Raw genomic sequence first — 21801 nt, 5'->3', positions numbered from 1 at the left:
TGCTGCTCTCAAGAATTTTTCCTATATATATTCTCAATCTTAAACTTTGATCCCCTATTGCCAGCCGACCCTACCCCCAAGGGCCATGATATGGACAATTTTAAATCTGAAGATGCTTGCTTCATAATGTGATTTATCATGGCCTGTTCTAAAAAAGATAATTAAACCCTACCCCAAGGGCCATGATGTAACCTTTTAAAGCTGCATTGGATGCTTACATATTAATATGACTACTAGTATTTAAGCCCAGTTGTATTTTTAAAAACGATTTCTTTCGCTATATTTCCATGAACAGTTTTGATCCCTTAATCCATCTTACATTCTGGGAACCACGAGATTTAAAGCAATTATATGAATGTACACTTACTGGTACTTAGGAAGCTTTTCCTGATTTGTGTTTTCTGGCCAAGTGGTTCTTCAGGTCACCTGAGTCAGTCAGGTGACCAATTGCGATCTGTTTTCGTCGGTCGTAAACTTTTGAACCACTGAACCAATTTCAACAAATTTTGACATGTAGCATCAATGGGTGATGGGTTAAAAAAAACTGTGAATGTCATGGTCCTTACCTACCTGGTGCCTTTGGGTGGGGCTAAAACCATCAAAATTAAAGCTATCTTTAAAAATCTTATTCTTAACTCCTTGACTTTAACCATTCAAATTATACTGTTGGCATTGTAATAAAACATTGAGTCCACTACAAAAACTGTGAAATTCATAGCCCCGGGGTCAGGAGTTCTGGGGTTAGGGCGGGCCGGGCTCTAATGATCAAATAGTGAAAATGCATAAATCTTTAAAAATCGTATTCTCTCCCCCTGTATATGAAGCAGATAAACTAGGTGCATGGTTATGATAATCAAGGATGCCTCTTCCAAAAGTGTGAAATTTGTGGTCCCTAGGTAATGAGTTCTGCGAGGGGGGGGGGGGGGGTCTATTGATTATTTAGTGAAAATACATTACTTTTTGACAGTCTTCTTCTCTGTCCCTGGGTATAAAGCAAACACACCAAGTGCATATTTTTATGATCATAGTAGCCTTGGCCAAAATTGTAAATTTCATGGCACCTGGGTCAGGGACTCTATTGATTATAAAGTGAAAATGTATAATCCTTTGAAAATCTTTTTTTCTGCTCCTGGGTATTTAGCAGATAAACAAAGTGTATGGTTATGATGGCAGGGATGCCTCTTCCAAAATTGCTCAATTTGTGGCCATAGGGTCAGAGGTTCAGAAGAGGGGATGTTGAATATATAGTAAGAATGCACTATTTCTTTGAAAATCTTCTTCTATGGCCTGGGTATTCCGAAGACAAACTAAGTGTATGGTTTTGAAGATCATGGGTGTCTCTTATAAAATTGTGAAATTTGTGGCCCCAGGGTCAGGGGTTTCTGCAGAAAGGGGGGGGGGCTCTTTTTTATACAGTGAAAGTGCATGGGTTTTAACTAGGGATGTCAAAATATTTATTTTCTTTAGTCGAATATTCGATTGCATTATCCGAACGATAGTCGAATATATTCGAAACTTTTTCGGAAACTAAAATTTAATTTCAAACGTCACTGGTACATGGCATATTTAACTCCAAATCCCCTTTTTTAAAATTTATTAAAAAGTTACATCAAATGTTACACACAGATGTTCACATGGACCTAAAATGTGGATAGCATGTTTATATTTACTAAATATGGACCGCTAATTTCTCCAAAATGTATGATTTCCCCGTCAATCATGTTCATAAATCAGTCTGTAAAGTCGGTTTTAAAATGACAGTACGATATATATTTTTTAAAGCTTATTAGAATGATTAGAAGGGGGGGGGGGCACACGGTGTCTGTGATAATGTTAAATATTTGAATATACTTTTAGTTATAACTATAGTGTCTTTAAAATAGGCTGCATTTCAAAATAAAAATTGTCGGAAATGAAATTTAAAAATGTCGGAAATGCTATGCAAAATTCCGCAAATAAAATGCAGCGTTAAAATATGTAAAAGAACATTAATTTTATAGTAATTATCGTGGTGTCTAAACATGTCACGGCTATAATGGTTACATGGTATGAGATCAAGTCCAATGAATAATTTTACAAAGAAAGCGCAATATAGCAAGATAATTTCATTACAAAAACAACACATTAATTGACAATTCTCGCGGAAGTGAAACATTTCTAATCACTGTACTTACCACCTGTAAAGTCAGCAGTTTTTAATGAGGAAAATTATCTTATCGACTGTGTCTGAGGAAAGACGGTTTCCCAATTTTAGGATGAGAATTCCATTTCTTTATCACTCTTTTATTGAATTTGTTTATTCGAATGTCGTTTCGTTATTCGATCGTCGGTCCATTTGACTGATAGTCGAATAGTCGACTATTCGTTGACATCCCTAGTTTTAACAAACAAACCAAGTGCATAGTTATGATGAGCAAAGGTACCACTTTCAAATTTATGAATTTTATAGCCCAGGGTAAAAGGGCTCTGGTGTTAGGACAGGGCTCTATTGATTATGTAGTGAAAATGCATTAATTCTTTGAAAATCTTCCTCTCTGCTCCTGGACAATGAGCAGATAAATAAGTACATGGTTAGGATGTGCAAGGATGCTTCTTCCAAAATTGTGAAATTTGTGCCCCAGGGTCAGGGGTTCAGGTTGGGGGGGGGGGGGGATCTTTTGAATGTATTGTGAAAATGTATTATTTCTTTAGAAATCTTTTCTGCCCCTGGTTACTAGGCAGTTAAAATAATTGTATGGTTATGATAAGCAAGGATGCCTTTTCAAAAAGTTTTTAATTCATAACCCCTGGGTCAGGGATTTTGGTGTTAGGTGAGGCTCTCTGATTATATAGTAAAAATGCATTATTTCTTTGTAAAATCTTCTCTGTCCCTGGATACTAAGCAATTATATTAAATTGCATGGTTATGATGAGCAAGGGTGCCTTTTCCAAAATTGTGAATTTCTTGGCCCCTGGGTTAGTGGCTCTTGTGTTAGGTTGGAGCTATTTTGAATCTTTAGTTAGAATGCATTATTTGTTTGAAAATCTTCTCTGCTTGTGGGCATCTATGAGGAAAACAGAGTATATAAAGTTGTAATAAGCAAGAGTATTTTTACAAGATTTTTGAAATTCTGCACCACTTGGTCAATTTGTATTCTACTGAAAGAAGTTATTCCCCTTTGCTATTCACCTATGATAATTAACCACTTTAAATAATGTAATTGAAAGGTACATGTAGTTGAATAACAGAATTATACAAGAAATTTTCATAATATTTAATGCAAAAGTACCACAAGAGGCCCAAATGCATTAAAAGTCACCTACAATGTAAGTAAAATACAACACTGTAAAAGATCCATAAAAGTGTGAAATACAACAAACTGATAGATGAAGCTATGTTGCCCAAAAGTAAAGAAATATAATGATTAGGGATCAACAAAATAATTAGTCTGTTACTCCTTAATACATCTTAAACTAGATCTATTTACTTATCTGTACATGTCCCAATTTGTCACTATTATTTTGTAAACGAAAGAAAACAATAGTGCTTGAGAACTACTGGTAAACCCCATCACATTTCCTCTCTTGGTTTATGAAGAACATTTAATGTACAAAGTTAAGGTATTTTTCTCCTCATTTTTATTCATCTATAATTAACAAGTCTACCTGACCATTAAAGAACTATGAAAGTACTTTGTATCATATATTATAAAAATCTTTGTATAAATCTCTTTTTAAATTTGACTTTTCAATTACATTATTTACAATGATTAATTATCATAGGTGAATAGCAAAGGAGAATAACTTCTCTCAGTAAAATACAAATTTATACAGCCCTGTCCACTTTCAGAACACTTAGCCATGGTCCACTTGACCCCTGACCCTGGGGCCACAAATTTTGGAGGATGCACCCTTGCTCATCATAATTATGCAGTTAGTTTATCTGCTAAATATCCAGTAGCAGAAGGGAAAATTTTCAAAGAATCTGAGCATTTTCACTACATAATCGAGATCATCCCTCAACACCAGAACCCCTGACTCAGGGGCCATGAAATTCGCAATTTGGAAGAGGCACCCTTGCTCATCATAACCATGTACTTGTTTTAACTGCTTAATACCCAGGAGCAGATAAGATTTTCAAAGAAATAATGCATTTTCACTATATAATCAAAAGAGCCCCACTCTTACACCAGATTTATACAAGTTATCAAACCCAGTCACAAAGCAATGCAGTTCCCATCAGCACAAAATTTTCACTCAGTGTCAATCATTAGTCGACTTACTTCACATTAATAGTACTTAGTTAAAATATCAGTTGACTGTTTGCTCATCATAAACATGCACTTAGTTTCTTTTTTAATGTACATGGGGAGAGAAGAAGCTTTTTAAAGAATTTATGCAATTTCACTATACAATCAATAGAGCCCCACCCAACTCCAGAACCCCTGACCCTGGGGCCATGAATTTCACAGTTTTGGTAAAGGACTCATTGTATGTTATAATCATAAGAACAGTTTGACTGCTTCATGTCCAAGAATAGAGAAGAAAATTTGTGAAAATTACATTAATTTTGTTGGTTTTGGCCCCAACCCTGAGCTCAGGCACCACGGGGACAAGGACGAAGAAATTCAAATTTTTTGTCCCCCTTTGCCCAAAGATGCACTATACCAAAATTTGTAGAAACTTGTTCAGTGCATGGTTCCAGAGAAAGAGCTAAAAATGTTCAAAAGTTTACGAACAACAGACGATGCATGAAAACAGACCTGAGTGACTCGGATGACCTAAAATGTACTTTCATTTCATCAGGCAAGTTAATAGATCAACTTTAATATTTGTTACTGAGCACAATTATTTTACTGATCCCTGATCATCCTATTCCCCTTGCTTTTGGCAACATAGCTTCATTTATCAGCTTATTTCATTTTATTTTATATTCAATCTATGAATACTTTGTAGTGTTACATTTTACTCAGGTGAACATTTAATGTCCTTGGGCCTCTTGCCATCAATATTCACTAGTTCTTAATCTTCTCCTGTTGAATGAGTGTGGCACTTTGTTGAATTGAACAATTCTGAATTCCTTTCATCTATATCTGCTTTGTAGGAAGTTTGGTTGAAATTGGCCCAGTGGTTTTGTAAAGTCAAAAATGTGTAAAGCATGAAGCAGGTTTGCAAGTTTGGTTCACAAGGGCTTGGTCTCTTGAAGAGTATTTTTTTTCATGCACAAAGTACTTTCATTTAAGAACAGTTAGTATCAGCGGTTTTAATTTTTAAAAGTCTGACATTATAACAAATGACTGTTGCACACCTCCACAACTTTATTGCTGTGTTATTAATAATATTTCTGACAGATTGATTTTTAATTTGGTGAAATGTCAAAATGAATTAATCTTTCTGCTTGAGCTAGCTTGAATCAGCATCCTAATTCAAGAAAGACAACTCTTACTGGGCTAATCAAATACATGATCCATTCCCAAAATGTCAAAATTCCATGGCTGTTTTTCATGCACCAAAAAAATAATTTTCAAATGGGGAAAAAAAATTGAATCATAAAAGATGTTATTTTAATACCTTATTACTGGCCATTTAAGCAAAAACAAATACAAGTCATTTGACAAATAAAGTAGTTTTTATTATGTATCTCCACACATTGGAATGATATTTTTTTTTCTTTATTTAATGTTAATTCATCTTTAAAAAGCACTGGTACAAAGTTTCTTTCCTATAAATAGAAACATCAAATATTTATGATCGAAGTGACAATGAATAGAAACTTCATAACTTTGTGAAAATGTCCCTGAAACAGCAGTAAAATATCCTTGAACATCTACATAGAGCATCTTAAAGAAATATCATGTGAGTTTATGTAAAAATAACAGAGAGACAATAAAGAAAACAGCTAGGAAAGGAATTAATCAGCGCTGTTCACTGCTCATCAAATACACACTGCATGTGTAACATCAATCTTTGCTAACCAATGGTTACCATTCCATCGCATCATCAAGGGCAGCGGATCATAAACTCTTGGCTAGCGAAGATGGATGGACATCACACAACTGCGGTATCTCAAACAGAGATATATTGAATATAATTGATATATTGAAGTGATTTGGAAGTCCCAAACCCTTTTCCTTTAAGTATATTTTACCCTCAATATCTCAAACCTTCAGATATCTCTGAAGGTTGAACAAGTTCGAGTTAATGAGGTTTGACTGTATGACCAACTTATCCCACCCTGGACCTAAACCAATGACCCAAAAGGCATGAATTTTTCATTGGTAAAGGGTTTTACACTTATAGTAATTTTATAATTATTTTGCTCTTTGATAGATGTCCTTTTGACAAAATAATTTCAAAGATTTAATTAATTTTCAATACATGATTAAGCCCCACTAAGGGGCTTGAACAATGGGCAGAGGAGCAATGAATTTCACAATTTTGGTAGAGTGCTGTACTTATTATAGTCATTGAACAGTTTGCCTGCTTAGTTTCCATGAGCATAGAAGAAGATTTTCTAAGATGCAAAGTTTTTTTTCAATATGTGAACAAATAAGGCCTTAACAATGGACCCAGGGGCCAGGAATTTAACAACTTTGGTAAAAAAAAAATTAGTACTTATAATAATCATGCCAACAATTTGCATGCTAGATGTACAAGAGTAAAATGAGTAAAAAAGAAGATTTTATAAGAAATAAATTAAAGCATTTCAAATATCAGCATATAACAAACTTAGCTCCACCCTGGAGCCTGAACCCAGGGGCCAGGAATTTCACAATTTTTAATTTAGTAGAGAGATCATTTCTTATTATAACCATGCAAATAGTTGACTGCTTGATATCCAGGACTAATGAAGATTTTTGAAGATTTTATTAACTACGATGGTCCTGGCCCCACCCCATAGGCCCAAGGAAGGCAGAGATCATGAAGTTCAAAGTTTTGTTTCCCTTTTTCCATAGATGCTAACTGGTGGGCTCAGTCATTCAGAGAAGAAGCTGAATATGTTTAAATCTTAAGTAACAACAGACCAAAAGAAATAGCATTGTGACTCAGGTGTACTAAACGTTGAGATTTTGATAAAGGAATGGATTCCAGAAAAATTAAATATATTTTTCATTATACATCTACCTTTTAATGCAACTACTAATATAAGTACTCAAATGTGTTCAGTTGTTCATATTTTTCTCTCTCTCTGTTTATCCCTCTCTCTATCTGTATGTCTTGAGTTAATCATTTAGTCAAATTATTAAACCATAGCAATGTGTAGGTGGAATGATTTGTTTTTGTTTTTTGTTGTTTTTTTTTTTAAAGTTAATGTGAAATTCATGTACTGCTGAATGTAGCTGAACATGGACTACTAAAATTTATGATATATGGATAACTGCTCAAGTAAAATCCAAGTTAGGAATCAACATTTCTCAACAAGCATAACATTGAATTTACATTTCTGATGTGAAACTCATCTCACATAAATGAACATGCTGAAACAACCCTATCTCTCTAGACAGCAAGCCAGTTCAAACTGTCATCACAGAATTTTTTAAACTGTCTTTATAACACTTTCGTAAACAACTCTTCTGGCACTATATATCCTGTGATAAGTTAATCTCATTAAAATATACACACAGCTTTGTACATTTTAAGGCAACAGTATCTCCCCTTTTACTTCAACTGTCATGGCTGATATGTTCCTCTATACCTTCACTTTCAGTCACTAGTGCCCTCTCCAAGATCACTCGCCCTTCTTTGTATCTCTGATTGTCTTCTGTGGCAAACTCATACACCCAGCCAAGCTTCGCGTCACAATTCTTGCAGGATACATCTCGGACCATGTGTCGCCCTGTCAACATGACTCGATCCTGTACTTCGCTGTAGTTTAAGTTAACCACTTTGTTGAAGAGGAAGGCTCTTCCTGTGGCTCCTAGATTACAGAAAGAAATAAACTACTTTCAGTTGCATTTATTTCACTTCATAAACAGGAAAACATTCATGAGATCTGAATATCTTTCTTTCCGCTTATTGCTCTGAATTAATAGCTGGAACATGAACCACCCACATTATTCAGATCAATGCATACTGCTTTACTTTAATCATATATGTATGTATAACCAGAGACCTATATAATTATTATTAGTTGCTGACTGGGTTCAAATGATAACAGATGTTTTTGTTTGACCCAAAAATAGATCTGTTGCCTGAAACCTTCAGTTAAGGGCAACAAATCTATTCAAGGGTTGTTGTCCAAGGACCCAGTCTATATAACTGTTTCAATATATATATATATATACATCTTCAGTTTGCTTTTTCAAATGTACACGTTTTGTTGATTTGGAACTTTTAAACAGTGACTGCATATATATTTTTCACCACAAATAATTCTATATGGCACTAAATTACTTAATTCTGTTGTTGTCATACTTTTTGAGTTTTCAACTACAACCTCCATAACTCAGTACTTTTTCTTCAAACTTGATTACAGTTTTAGAGTTTCATTTCTCTATTTTTGTACATTGTCATCTGTCATATTGGATAACCATGCCCTATTTTGTAAGGTTTAGCCACACAAGTATAGCTTTTTTCAAAAACTTTGCCATCTTTAGAAAAACCTTAAACAGTAAACTGATATACATGTATGACAGGCAGTATTATTTATGAGTAGTTGTTGGCTTTAACTTGCATTTTTGCTACACAGCTTTTCAAAGACAATAAAGACATTACAAAGCAAAGAAAAAATAATAAACACAAACTGAAATGATATATGTTATATGTTATATACATGAGAGAAAAAATGAAGGTGTACATTTATATCAACATTGGTATAGGTCTCTGCTATGGCACCTCAATCTATATATAGTGTACATGTACATGTATTTTCCAATTAGAACAATATGTCCTATAATCATAAGAACTACGCACGCTAACTCCCGATTCCCGCCTACATTTTACACCCATTTAATTCAATACTAATGGCAATTTGGCCGTAAAATCTTTGTTCAATGCAAAGAACAGTTCAATGGTAAGTGACTGATAATTTTAATACAAGTGTTAGTTAATTACCCCCATTTCCAGCTCTTAAATAAGGGGGGTAGATGACATTTTCCATTGAAATTGGGCTTTAAAGCATCACCACATTTTATAATATTCTTGGATATGAATAAATGTTCCTTAAATCTTTTCTTATGTTTTACGCATATAAAATTAAACATATGTAATTGATAAAATACGTTAAAGTTGTAAATCCCTTCGAAATTGGTGAATAAATGAGCAGTTTTGTCTTTTTTTGTCTGTAAAAATATGTCCCCCCCCCCCCCCCCGTGAAACACAAAAAGCTTTGTTATGAATATGTGAAATAACGATCCATATTAACTGTAAAAAGGAATTTTTGTTTCACGGGGGGGGGGGGGGGGGGGGGGGGGGGGAAGATGTTTTAAAAATATTTTCTGTTTTCCATTGATTTCTACAGTGAAAAACACAAGTTTTACCAAAATTATAGAGTTATCTCTCTTTGTTTTCCCAAATAAGTAATGGTTTATGAAAATATATATCTACAAAAATATGAAAAATCATTCAAATGTGTTAACTTTTGAAAATTGACTTGGAGGTAAGCGGGAGAACAATACTATCATTCGCAGTTCTTTTGCCCATATAGGACTAAGGAGTACTAGTATCAAAATATATATATATAAGAAATTTTTATGAATTACTGTGGAATCATCAATGTTCGTGGGGGACCAATGTTCGTGGATTTCGTGGGTCACCCTTATCCACGAATTTACATCCCCACGAACAATTATTTGTCAACATATTCATTCATTGAATCTTCTGTATATATGAGTTACCCATGAAATTACGTCCTCACGAACCAATAAAATTTTGCTTGCCCACGAACATTGACCCCCACGAATTTAAATGATTCCACAGTAGCGAAAGAAAGTTTATAATCAAATTAGATACGATAAAGTAAACATGTTCATTTATATTTTCATTAATCATATAATCAGAAGAGAAATTTGCAGATTAAAAAAGCATTGAGAATACAGTTGTCATTTATCTGAAAAATTGTTGTTACACAGATAATATTAATGCAAGAAAAAATATATATACAATTTCAAAGTGTTGGAATTACAAGAGAATATCCCTCAACATGCTTAGACTACAATTAAGTCTAGAGATATTTTGGTATTAATGAAAACTTTTCTTTTCAGGCTTGCTTTTTCATTTCCCATCATAATTTTTTATTTCAAATATAAGAAATTTATCATTTCATTGATAACACAAGATTCATACAAATTAATGAAAGTGCCTGTTACCTGCATATAAACTCCATGATTAATTGCACTCAGGGCTATAATAATCAAGTAAAAATACGTTCAGATCATGTACCTGTGAATCTTGTTGAAATCAACTCTGCTCTGTTTGTTAGAGGCGTGTCACAACTAGCACAGGAGAATAGCCTGGTCCCTCCTATGTGTCTAAGAAATATTCTACCCATGTCTGTCTATCAAAAGATTTTTAAATTAGGATATATATGTATTTCCTTATACAGTGAATATAGCTCGATCATAAGAAATCGTTTTCATATCCATGGATGTGTCATCACAATTAATGGTTTTTGCATGAATTTTATCAAGTCAAATAATGTGAATTTACATACATAAAACAGTGTAAAACATGCAATAGCTATGTGATAAATTTCTTACATAATTATTTGACAATATTATCATAAATACACCATATGAGCCTTTACCAACATGACCAAATTGTCCATTTTATACAGAGATCTGTTACTTACCTTTTAATTGTCATAGGTGTTTTTGATATGATGAGAATATATACAAAGCCTAACTCTAAATGCTTAATATTTGGACTGTTAACAGTATGCGTTATGACAATACATGTAACAACACCTCCCCCCCCCTTTTCGTCAACTTCCTGTCTTTGTCCTTTCTATTATGTTATATACCTATGACATAATTATATTGTTTTTCTTTGATAAAATTTTTACTATGTCAACATCCAAAACATTTCATGACGCATAAGCATGATAAGTAAAATTCATTTCTATTTTTATCCTTTCCTTTTATAGATGATGACAACAAAACAGTTGATAATTATACGAATATAAACACGACAAACATCGCCATCTAGCAAATATTATTAAAATAATTTATCAGAAATGACATACTCTTGCTTTAAATGTTGGTAAAAACAGAAAACCCTTAAACAGTTCTGATTTTTAGTCTTCAGTTTCCTTGGGTGTCAGCTGTGCCAAAATGAAAACATTACTATTTCTACGTTGCGGTCACGTGTTCAAAATAGACGGTGGTTCTCTAGTTTTATTATCTGAAAGGTATGAAGGGTCTAGAAAGCATACGAAAATAATTTTGCGGGAAGTGGGGTTGGGTTCTGTGAGGTCATTGACTTGCGCAATATGTAGGTTTGGTTATCATTTCCGGTATCACCACTCGGCAGACGGTGTGTCAATAGGAAAGTTGGAAAACTGAGAGTATAGTGAAACCAAAACTTCAAGATGCTGCGGTGGTTGACGGGCGACGAAAAACGTCGCAAGGAGCCCGAATTTTTTGAAACAGTTGGAGAAGGACTTAAAAAGTTGTACAAGGCGAAGCTGTTGCCTCTGGAGGAGCATTACAAATTTCACGACTTTCACTCCCCGCCCCTCGAAGATCCGGATTTTGAATCCAAGCCCCTGATTCTTCTAATCGGACAGTATTCTACAGGAAAAACAACATTTATCAGGTATTTGCTGGAACAAGATTTTCCAGGTATTCGTATCGGTCCTGAACCAACAACCGATAGATTCATTGCTGTGATGAATGGGGACCAAGAGGGGGTGATTCCTGGAAATGCCTTAGTAGTGGACACTAAAAAACAGTTCAGACCTCTTTCAAAATTCGGAAATGCTTTCCTGAACCGATTTCAGTGTTCAATGGTAAACAATCCAGTTTTAGACAGTATATCTATTATTGACACACCAGGAATCCTTTCTGGTGAAAAGCAAAGGGTGGATAGAGGATATGACTTTGCAGGAGTACTCGAGTGGTTTGCAGAACGAGTTGACAGAATTATTCTTTTGTTTGATGCACACAAATTGGACATTTCAGATGAGTTTCGAAGGGCTATTGATGCCATAAAGGGCTATGATGACAAAATCCGTATTGTTCTCAACAAGGCTGATATGGTGGATCATCAGCAATTAATGAGAGTGTACGGAGCTCTGATGTGGTCTTTGGGAAAAGTGCTAAATACACCAGAAGTAGCCAGAGTTTACATAGGATCTTTTTGGGACAATCCGTTACATTTTGATATGAATAGAAAACTCTTCGAGTTAGAAGAGCAAGATTTATTCCATGATCTTCAGAGTTTGCCACGTAATGCTGCGCTGCGGAAGCTGAATGATCTTATAAAGAGAGCTAGATTAGCAAAGGTAATCATTTTTATTGATCAAATTTGTCACAAGTTATGAATCTTGATGAATTATAATAATTAATATATATTACTTATAATAATTAAGTTATTTACAGTGTTATAAATACTTAGCTGGTATTTGTTTATATAATAAAATTTAAATCAATATTCATCAATTTTTTTCAGCTCACCTGAGCCAAAGGCTCAATGAGCTTTTCTAATCGAAATTTGTCCATTGTCTGTCATTGTTTTCATAAACTTCTCCGGAACCACTAGCTGGGCAAATTTCAATCAAACTTGACACAGAGTATCCTTGGGTAAGGAGGATTTAAATTTTTTTCAAATGAAGGGCCACATCCTCCTCTAAGGGGAGATAATAAAAAAATATTAAAAATTGGAAGGGGTCATTTAAAAATCTTAAGAACCACAGGGCCAGAAAAGATGAAACTTGTAAGCTATCTGACATAGTGTAAATTCAAGCTTGTCCAGATCATGAACCCTGGGGGAAGCAGGGCTAGAAATAATTATTTTTATTTACTGGTCACTCAGGCTATTGCCTTAAATTTTTACTGGTTAGCTTAGTACTTTCACTGTCCCTCTGGGCCAGTAGATTAAAAAAAGACTAGCCCAAAGCCATAATAATAATAGTAATATTAATTTTTATATTGTGATACTTAGAAGTACAACTTAAAAAACAAGAAACAGCAGAAGTTGTGACACACAACCCTGTCAAGTTAACTAGCCCGACTGTGAATGAATTTTATTATGCATAAAAAATGCTGACCCAAAGGGCACATGCCCTCTGCAATGTACTAGCCCAGATTGAAAATTCACTGGCCCCAGACCAGCGGGCCATCAATTATTTAGAGCCCTGGGAAGGGTGAGGCAACTATGGGTGAACAAAGTTTTACATGGGTTTATAAAGTAAATTCTTACCGGTAAATAAAATCTTCTCTTCAAGAACATGATCAGTCATATGTACATATCTACACAGAATCATCCTCTTGTAGTAAAGAATCAAGTTTGTTCAAATTATGACCCCTGGTAGGGTGGGGTAGACCGTAGTTCTGTATCAATATATTGATACGTATTGATATTTAAGAATGTATCATATCAAGAAAATAACTTCCAATAAGTATTGGGCAAGCAGTTTTTCACATAATTTTGTTAAAAAAAAAAAAAAAGTTGGAAATTTCAATCACCAAAGATTATATTTAAATGTTTTGAATTAAAATTGATCAAGAATGATATAATCATTAAGGAGGTAGTTACAAAACGATTAGTTTTATAAAATTCATGCATTAAATGATTATAAGACTTTTCTGATAGACTTGTTAAAGAATCTAATATATTGCATATCGCATTATAAAATATCGTGTTGTTTTGTTTCTAAATTTTTGGCTCAAAACACAGCCCTAGGGTGGGGCCAAAATGGACAATCAAAGTATAATGAAGGAAAACACAGCAAAAACATTTTTAAAAAATTTCCAAGGAACAGCTGAGTCATGAATAGTGACATATGTATATATGTATATCATGTATATGGAAGCATCCACTGTTAATGTAGATTCAAGTTTATTCAAACCATGATCCCCCAGGTGGTAGGGTGAGACCTCAATGGGCAATAGAAACACATACAAAAAAAATTTAAGAATCTTTTCAAGAACAGGAAAGCCTTGATAAGTCATGTTTATATGGAATCATCCTTAAAGGGTCTTGATGAAAAGTATGTGAAATTAGTTTTTTTGTCAGACATAGAACTTTGGAACTCATCCCTAAATGAAAGGCTGTAATTACAGTGATGTGAACCCTAATGATAAAATAAGGATCTTGTCAATGGGTATATGGGAGAGGCTGTGAAACAAAGCTTCTCTATACAAGTTATTTTAGTTAATAAATGTGTAGTCTTGAAAGTCTCACTTCTATATGGTTCAATATAAACCTGACAATTAGACGAAGTTAATCATGCTAAGGCCTAAAAAAAAAAGATATGTTTGTTTCCTGTAACCAGACCCATTCAAATTACCCCCGGGTGGATTTTTTTTTTTCTGCCAAATCTGTGTCTGATCAATCAGCTGATTCAATTTATACAAAAAATGTTAATTGTAACTTTATTTGAGATATAAAATATCTCAAACTAGTCAACATTTACCTTAAGTATAAAGACATCGTTTCTGTAACATCAAGCATTTCCCCCACAACTATTTGGAGTTCATTTTCTGCCGCTAGACGGCCATGTTGGGTGTCTGCTGTAAATATCACACCTAGTTAATTCAGTCCGGGGATGTTTGACCCCTTTCATAAGCAAAAAAAAAAAAAAAAAAAAAAAAATCCCGACCTACTGACCCTTCATTTTTTGGGAATGTTACAGGAAACAAACATAATTTTTTTTAGGCCTAATCAGCTACATGTAATGAATGTATGAAGAATGATCAAAGATATTGAAGTACAACTGATAAATATCAATTTAAAATATGATAATTGCTTTAAAGAATTTTTACAACTTAAATTAAAGTCAATTGACATATTAGTGGAAAGAAGTGTAATTTTATATAATTAGTGGTTTAGCTAAGTACGAGCAGTGTTTTATGAAATAAACTAATTGTACATACATGTAGCTATAGAGTAGGAATAAATTACATACAACCTCATCAAACAAGCGGAATGGTGAATACACTGTTTACTTGGTGATTGCTTGAATGGCCAAGGAGTCAATGACTTGGTTAAAATCAACACTGCTTGTGCAGTCTTGTTTTTGTTATAGAGGAAACTCCTATTCTCATGATCAGCCACATTAATAACCAGTCCATCTAGTTACAAACATTATTAAACAGTTTAACTAGAGTGTGCCTTTTAGACATTGAGGCATAGTGTAATGCTTCAAATCATGCATCCTCTGAATTTATACAAGCTGGAAACACGCTGGAAGCTGTAATGACTTTTGCCTTTAGAATATAAACTGTTTACACTTTCCTATATATTGATGTAAGCATTGGCCATGAAAAAGAAAAGAAGTTCCCATGTACTTTTTTCTTTACCGGTATATAACAAGAGTAAATCCCAAACATGTGGATTATGTGTAAAATACAAAATCTCATTTTTTTTTTCCCCTGCTATACCAACTGTGATGAAAAAGAGGGAGATTCAGACCTCAAAAGAGGTAGCAAACATGGAGAGAACGATTAAAGGCATTATGCCTGCTGTTCAATCCGCAGGGTTAGAAACACCCTAAAATTACAACTCGCAAATAATTGCGAGTACCAACAAAGTGAACTCACAATTTTATAAGACTACTCCCAATTTTCATATAAAGTTAAATTTATATAAATTAAATACATGTAACTTAAGGAAAAAGTAACTACTATACAATACACAAAATACAACTACAGTGCGACTTTTATTTAAATTACTGATTTAAATCAAAAGTATTGTGTTCTGTCATATTATATAATTTTGCTACAGTTTCAATGCAAAAAAGAAATCAACTCACAAGTTTTTGCGAGTTACCTAATTTTTAACTCGCAATTTGGGAATTCTAACTCGAGTTGTATATAGTGAATTTCGATCCCTGAATCCATTTCATTTGTAATGAATAAATATATTTTAAACACAAAATATGATAGGTGAAATATTGCGATTTCATATAGATGTACATGTTTCATGATACTTTCTAACAGTATTGTTACACCCTAGTATAAATAAGCATACTATCACTTGACGTCAATCATATTACACAGTTCTAACTTTGTTTCCTATTAACTTAAAAAAAATTTTTAAAGCTCATGTTGCCTTCGGCAAAAGCCTTAAATGGTATAAATAGTCTTTCCATCCATGCTCTGTACATGTTTTAATGTAATCGGATCCCGATCAAATTTTTAATGCGACTTGTTTGGGGAAAAAAGGGAAAGTTTTCAGGAAAAAAAGAGGGTCTTTGCAATTAGGAAATGGTTAGCTGCAGATCTGTCGATGATCTCAATTCCATGCACAGAAAAGCTATATATTAAAGCTGAACACGATTCGTAAAAGGAATTTGTCCGCCTATATCTGAGGGCCCCTATATAAAGCCACTCAGTCACTGTTCAGAATCAGTGTAATCAGTCGTCACAGTCAGACGTATGCTATACAGCACTCAGTAGCTACAAAGCATTACTGTATACTTCCTCTAATGCAGGAGAGAAAGATACCAAAGAAACAACAGTTGCACAGGTCAGTGCAGTATACAAACAAACACAAATACACGTAACTGCGATAAAATGTAAACAAAGGTAATGCAAGATAACCAGCACGAACACAGGGGTCCATTCCACGCCAATACCCGTGACATGGAATGAATATGAAAAGTATATCCCGGTGCTGATATCGTAGATAGTAATATTGAAAATGGCGTATGCCTATTTACGAGTCGTGTTCAGCTTTAACAACAGTTTTGGGGAATGTTTTGTTGTGGAAGTAGTAAAAGAATATGCTTGGAACATATGCTAATAGTAATATTTTGAGATAGCAGCTTAAATATATGAAGAAATAGATGGAGAGAATAGCACACTTTTTTTGTGCACTATAAAAATTAATATACATTTTTTTTTTTCAATGGGTGGCACTGGAGCTCTCTGATTACCCATCCCAATTTTTTTCAGACTAGCAAGCAACAAATCTGCAGCTAGGAATTGTGCCGAAATTCAGTCCTACACTGAGCAGTAGAAAATCCCTGGACATGCATACTTTCAGTTATATGCTATTTGTGATGATTTGACTTTTATTTTTAAATGAATGAACAGGTTTAATAGATATTTCCAACAATATTTTGGCTATCAGCTGTTGCTGATAATACATGCACTCACACTTTAGACTTGCTTAATTATAGAAAATGCTCTAATTACCGATTAAAATTATTGGAATTTACCAATATTTTTCAATGCTATTGAAGCATGAATTGACATGAGATAAATACTCAGCATACCGGTATATCACTATTTGACATTGTGATTTGAGTCGAGTTTTAAGCACCACACAGCCTTATATTGAAAGTCAAAATATAGTAGAAAAAGATATTTGTTTCCATGCTGCCAATTATTGAAGTTTTGTGAAGAAGTTGTAAAGAATAACCTGCTTTTGAGTCAGAACATTTATTAAAATTCAAGTGATTTTGGTGAAAGCTAATTTAATACCATGTTGATGAATCAGAATGTTGATCTAGTTTGTCAGGATACTGTATAAACTTATTTACATATTATATCACCTTATTTGTATTGAAGATTTTTTTCAATGCATTATGATTATATAGAGGATATTCAATGTTTTGTAGATGAATATGGAATTTATTTCACGAGTGGGACAGGATTTTTTTATATTTTCACGAGTGCGAAGCACGAGTGAAAATATAAAATAAAATCCTGTCTCACGAGTGAAATAAATTCCATATTCATCTACAAAACATTGAATTTTCTGTTTATTACATTTTCTTTGATTTTCCCTTTGCCTCTGTCTTTTCTTAACACAGTGTCATAGCTAGGCTTGACATCATAGTTGAGCGATTGAGACGTCATAGCTTAGCAGTTGTGAGATTGAAAACATTACATAGCATGGATTTTAGCATCATAGTTGGGAAGAAAATTGCAGTTTTACCTCTATCAAGATGTTTAGTAGGTATCTCTATCTTATGACATGCCAGAAATTAGTTTTTACTAACTTTGATATCCTTTCACACTGTGAGAGAATATCATTTTGGTATTCTTTCACACTGTGAGAGAATATCACTTTTATTCAATAAATAAATCACAGTATTTCACTGTTGAAAATGTAATAAATATATATATACTTCTTACAGGTTGTAGAATGAGAATGCAGGTCAAAGTGTAAGGAAATAGAATTGTAAATTCCATAATTTAAATTAATATGTGGGCCTAATAAGTGCCATTTTGTAACTTTACATAATATACAGAGCTATCTGTGAGAGACAGACTTTGACTCATAGCCATAAGAATAACATTTCAAAAGGTTGTCATGACAAGTGCTTATTTTTAATGATTACGGTATTATTAATTTATAGTGGGGGTCAATTTACATGGTTCTGGCAAAAGATACAATATCATTCACATACGTACACTCTTCATCTATAATTCTTATTTCTATCATTTATAGTAAAATGGTAAAATTAGACAAACTGGTGTTCAAAAGAAAATTATGAAGCAGTACATTATTATTATTGTAAACCGTGATATTTTTAATAATTGACACCATTGCTCAACATCATATAAAGGAAAGGCATGGAATTTTTAAGCAGATTTTACCAGACGCACTCCTAGGTGTGGCAATTTCAAGCTGGTTAACGTTCAGTGATATATATAATCAAGATCGAGCTTCGTGCATGTATTAGGTTTAATTGTGATATATATATATATATATATAATGTTACCTTGCTGTAGGGAAGAAAACTTTTTTCATATCTTGCTCTTTTGTATACAGTGTCACTTTCAGGAAGTTACTTAATAATCAGACAAAAATATATGTTTATATATCTGTGAATATTGCATAGATTGTGTACAGATGTTCAAATAAAAATACTTGGTAACAGATGCATTTCAGACATGTAAATTTAATTAGAATGTTAAATCATGACCATGATGACTGTACTGGTACAGGTACAATATATAAGATGTACATCACACATATCATATACCTAAGCATAAGTACAGACAAAATTTACATAAGATGAACACAGCATATAAGAACTATTTTTTTAGAGGCAAAATGATACCTCATCTTACATATTGAGCAACACCACTTCATATTTAATAGAGGTTACTTATATTTCTTTTCCTTATTTTCATATTGTCTTCCTCATTTGATCTGTTACGTTTCTCTTTGTTTGATGTTCAATGATTTAGAATGATATATTTTTAGCAACAACCCCAATTTGTGCATTCATGGAAATACTCAATACTCTTGATAGATAGATCTCTATTCAAATGGCACCTAATGTTAAATTCTGTGTTTAAACATAAATGTGTCAATTACGTTTAGATACTTAACATCCATGTTGCTAAGATGTAGGAAGTTAGGTGTATGTGTATTCTCATTTTATGAGATCTTGTTCATGTTGTAGGCTGGCCCCCAGAAAATAAATGCCTTTGGCCATGGTTTAAATTGACATAAATGTAGAGGTTACAAATTAGTTGTATTGAAGTAACAGGTGTATTAGGAAAACATGGTAGAAATAATACACATGGGTAAAATACACATATTTGTATGAATAACAATGTCATGACAATGGACCAATACATTACTATATCTAATATGTTAATAATTAATACACAAATTATCTGCTGGACAAAAGATAAAGTAGCTACCTTGTCCTTTTTTGTGCAAATGATACTGGTAGATATTTTTCAGCTTTGTTTAATAAGTGCCGCTAAGTATACACTTGCTCACTTTTTCTTACCTACATATGGTTTTAAGTTTCATGAAAATGATATTAAATTTTTTGCATAAATTTACTATGGAATGTGTGAAATTTTATGGCCCTGCAAAGATTACTGAACATTGTCTGTGATTTATATATGCTTAGGAATGTAAGGTTGAGAACAGTGAAACTAAAGAGTTGTTGACATTTTAACACAAGCTTCCCCCCCCCCCCCCAAATCACTTTCTCCAGGGAAAAATGTTATTTGAGAGTGTCATCATCATGTGCTTGCAAAATCAGTGTGTGTGACCTGGGTGAAACAGGTTATCTTGCTAATTTATAACATTAAATTTTGCTGTACTTGATTTTGTCTCCCGTTAAGGTTTCAAGACACACATTGTTGAATGCTCTTTAATATGTGTTATTTCCTATTTCAGGTCCATGCATATATTATCAGTGAACTCCGAAAAGATATGCCCTCCATGTTTGGGAAGGACAGCAAGAAAAAAGAATTGATCAAGAATTTGGGAGACATTTATGGCCGAATACAGAGAGACCATCAGATATCTCTTGGAGATTTCCCAGACATGAAACGCATGCAAGAACAACTAATGCATCATGACTTCACCAAATTCCATGCTTTTAAGCCCAAACTTGTAGAAATTGTTGACCAGATGTTGGCTACGGACATTGCCCGCCTGATGCAAATGATTCCAAATGAGGAAGCAGTCATGTCAAAAGAGCCACAAGTAAAAGGTGGAGCATTTGATACCATGAATGAGAGCATGTTTGGATATGGTAGAGGAGAAGGTGTTGATGAAGGAAGAGGTGAAAGGGAATGGGTAGTCAACCAAAACAAGATGGAGTATGATGAAGAGTTTGATAAGCTGAACCCAATTAATGGGAAAATCACTGGTGCTGCAGCCAAGCAAGCCATGGTCAAAAGCAAGCTACCCAATTCTGTTCTAGGAAAAATCTGGAAATTGGCAGACATTGACAAGGATGGAATGTTGGACACTGATGAGTGGGCTCTGGCAAACCATCTTATAAAGATTAAGTTGGAAGGCCATGACTTACCAGCGGAGTTACCGGACCATCTTATTCCTCCTTCCAAGAAAAAGGAAAAATTTTAACAACATATCTAATATCTTACTCAATTTACCATTGACTTTAATTTACCATCCATAAGGAACAACATGAAGAGACCATTTTCAATGCATCAATAAGGAAAATGACAAAACCCACTTAACATAAGATGTTGCTTAACTGGTATCATGATGGTGGCTTAGAGTTTCAAGTCATAAATGCTGCTTTTTATGTGTTGCATGTTCTGTCCTGTGATAATCAATCTGTAGATGTTCAGTTTTATTCATGTGTGTCTTGATTTTATGTCTAGGAATTGTACTTTGTGATCATGTAAAATTGGGGGAGGGGACCGGGTTATGATGATCTAATGTGTACTAGCTATTTATTTGTTGCTAAAAAAGAACCTGATAAAGCTTAGACTGATAGTTTCTAAATGTAGAGAATACCTCCAATATTGTGTGCCACAAGATTTGAACCATACCTTAAAAAAAGGGAATAAGATGCTCATTACATGATAGATCTTTAATAATTTTTTTAGGGGGGTCATAGATTTCCACCCTGTATAGTATCAAAATTGTTTTATAGACTTTTCACTTGCAATAAATGTCTGACAGTTCTTTAACTTAAGCAAATGATTGTGCATAAATGGAAATTCAGTAATGAAAGTACTAAGAGATGTGCATTGCTTTCTGATAGTTTTATGGCTTCATGTTACCCAGTATTGTAAGTAATGTAGGTAGCAAGATATATGTCAAATTATTTGTACACATATGGCTAGGAGCATGCCCCCCCAAAAATGATATAGAAAGAAAATTTCTGTAATAAATAATATGTAAACATCAATTAAAATTGCTATTATAAATAATATGTACATGTATGTATAGCAATCTGTAATCTACCAACAGTGTCAGTGT

General features: G+C 33.7%; 2 protein-coding genes across 2 annotated transcripts; one reads left to right on the top strand and one right to left on the bottom strand.

The window, feature by feature from the left end:
• Positions 1–5589: 5589 nt before the first annotated feature.
• LOC133182423 (protein yippee-like 5) lies at positions 5590–11265 on the bottom strand. Its single transcript, XM_061317268.1, has 3 exons — positions 11162–11265; positions 10360–10474; positions 5590–7897 (listed from the first exon to the last, which is right to left on the bottom strand). Exons 2-3 carry the CDS (start codon positions 10466–10468, stop codon positions 7644–7646), a joined length of 363 nt encoding a protein of 120 aa, XP_061173252.1. The 5' UTR covers positions 10469–10474; positions 11162–11265; the 3' UTR covers positions 5590–7643.
• A 140-nt stretch (positions 11266–11405) lies between these two features.
• Positions 11406–20937, top strand: LOC133182420 (EH domain-containing protein 3-like). Its single transcript, XM_061317263.1, has 2 exons — positions 11406–12421; positions 20239–20937. Exons 1-2 carry the CDS (start codon positions 11507–11509, stop codon positions 20932–20934), a joined length of 1611 nt encoding a protein of 536 aa, XP_061173247.1. The 5' UTR covers positions 11406–11506; the 3' UTR covers positions 20935–20937.
• Positions 20938–21801: the final 864 nt, after the last annotated feature.

This window comes from Saccostrea echinata, unplaced genomic scaffold, assembly GCF_033153115.1.
Source record: "Saccostrea echinata isolate AGI-Se365-2 ecotype Australia unplaced genomic scaffold, CSIRO_AGI_Sech_v1 ptg000009l, whole genome shotgun sequence".
Taxonomy (NCBI): Eukaryota; Metazoa; Mollusca; class Bivalvia; order Ostreida; family Ostreidae; genus Saccostrea; species Saccostrea echinata.
Note: the sequence above shows the minus strand (reverse complement) of the source record. Positions and strands in the feature narration are given on the sequence as shown.

What these genes read in the sequence shown, in the direction of transcription:
- LOC133182423 (XM_061317268.1), bottom strand. Translation starts at nt 10,468, where the DNA reads ATGGGTAGAATATTTCTTAGACACATAGGAGGGACCAGGCTATTCTCC. An exon ending in GATTTCAACAAGATTCACAG is followed by an intron (nt 7,898 to 10,359) that starts GTACATGATCTG and finishes TCTGTAATCTAG; the next exon opens with GAGCCACAGGAAGAGCCTTC.
- LOC133182420 (XM_061317263.1), top strand. Translation starts at nt 11,507, where the DNA reads ATGCTGCGGTGGTTGACGGGCGACGAAAAACGTCGCAAGGAGCCCGAA. An exon ending in AGAGAGCTAGATTAGCAAAG is followed by an intron (nt 12,422 to 20,238) that starts GTAATCATTTTT and finishes TTCCTATTTCAG; the next exon opens with GTCCATGCATATATTATCAG.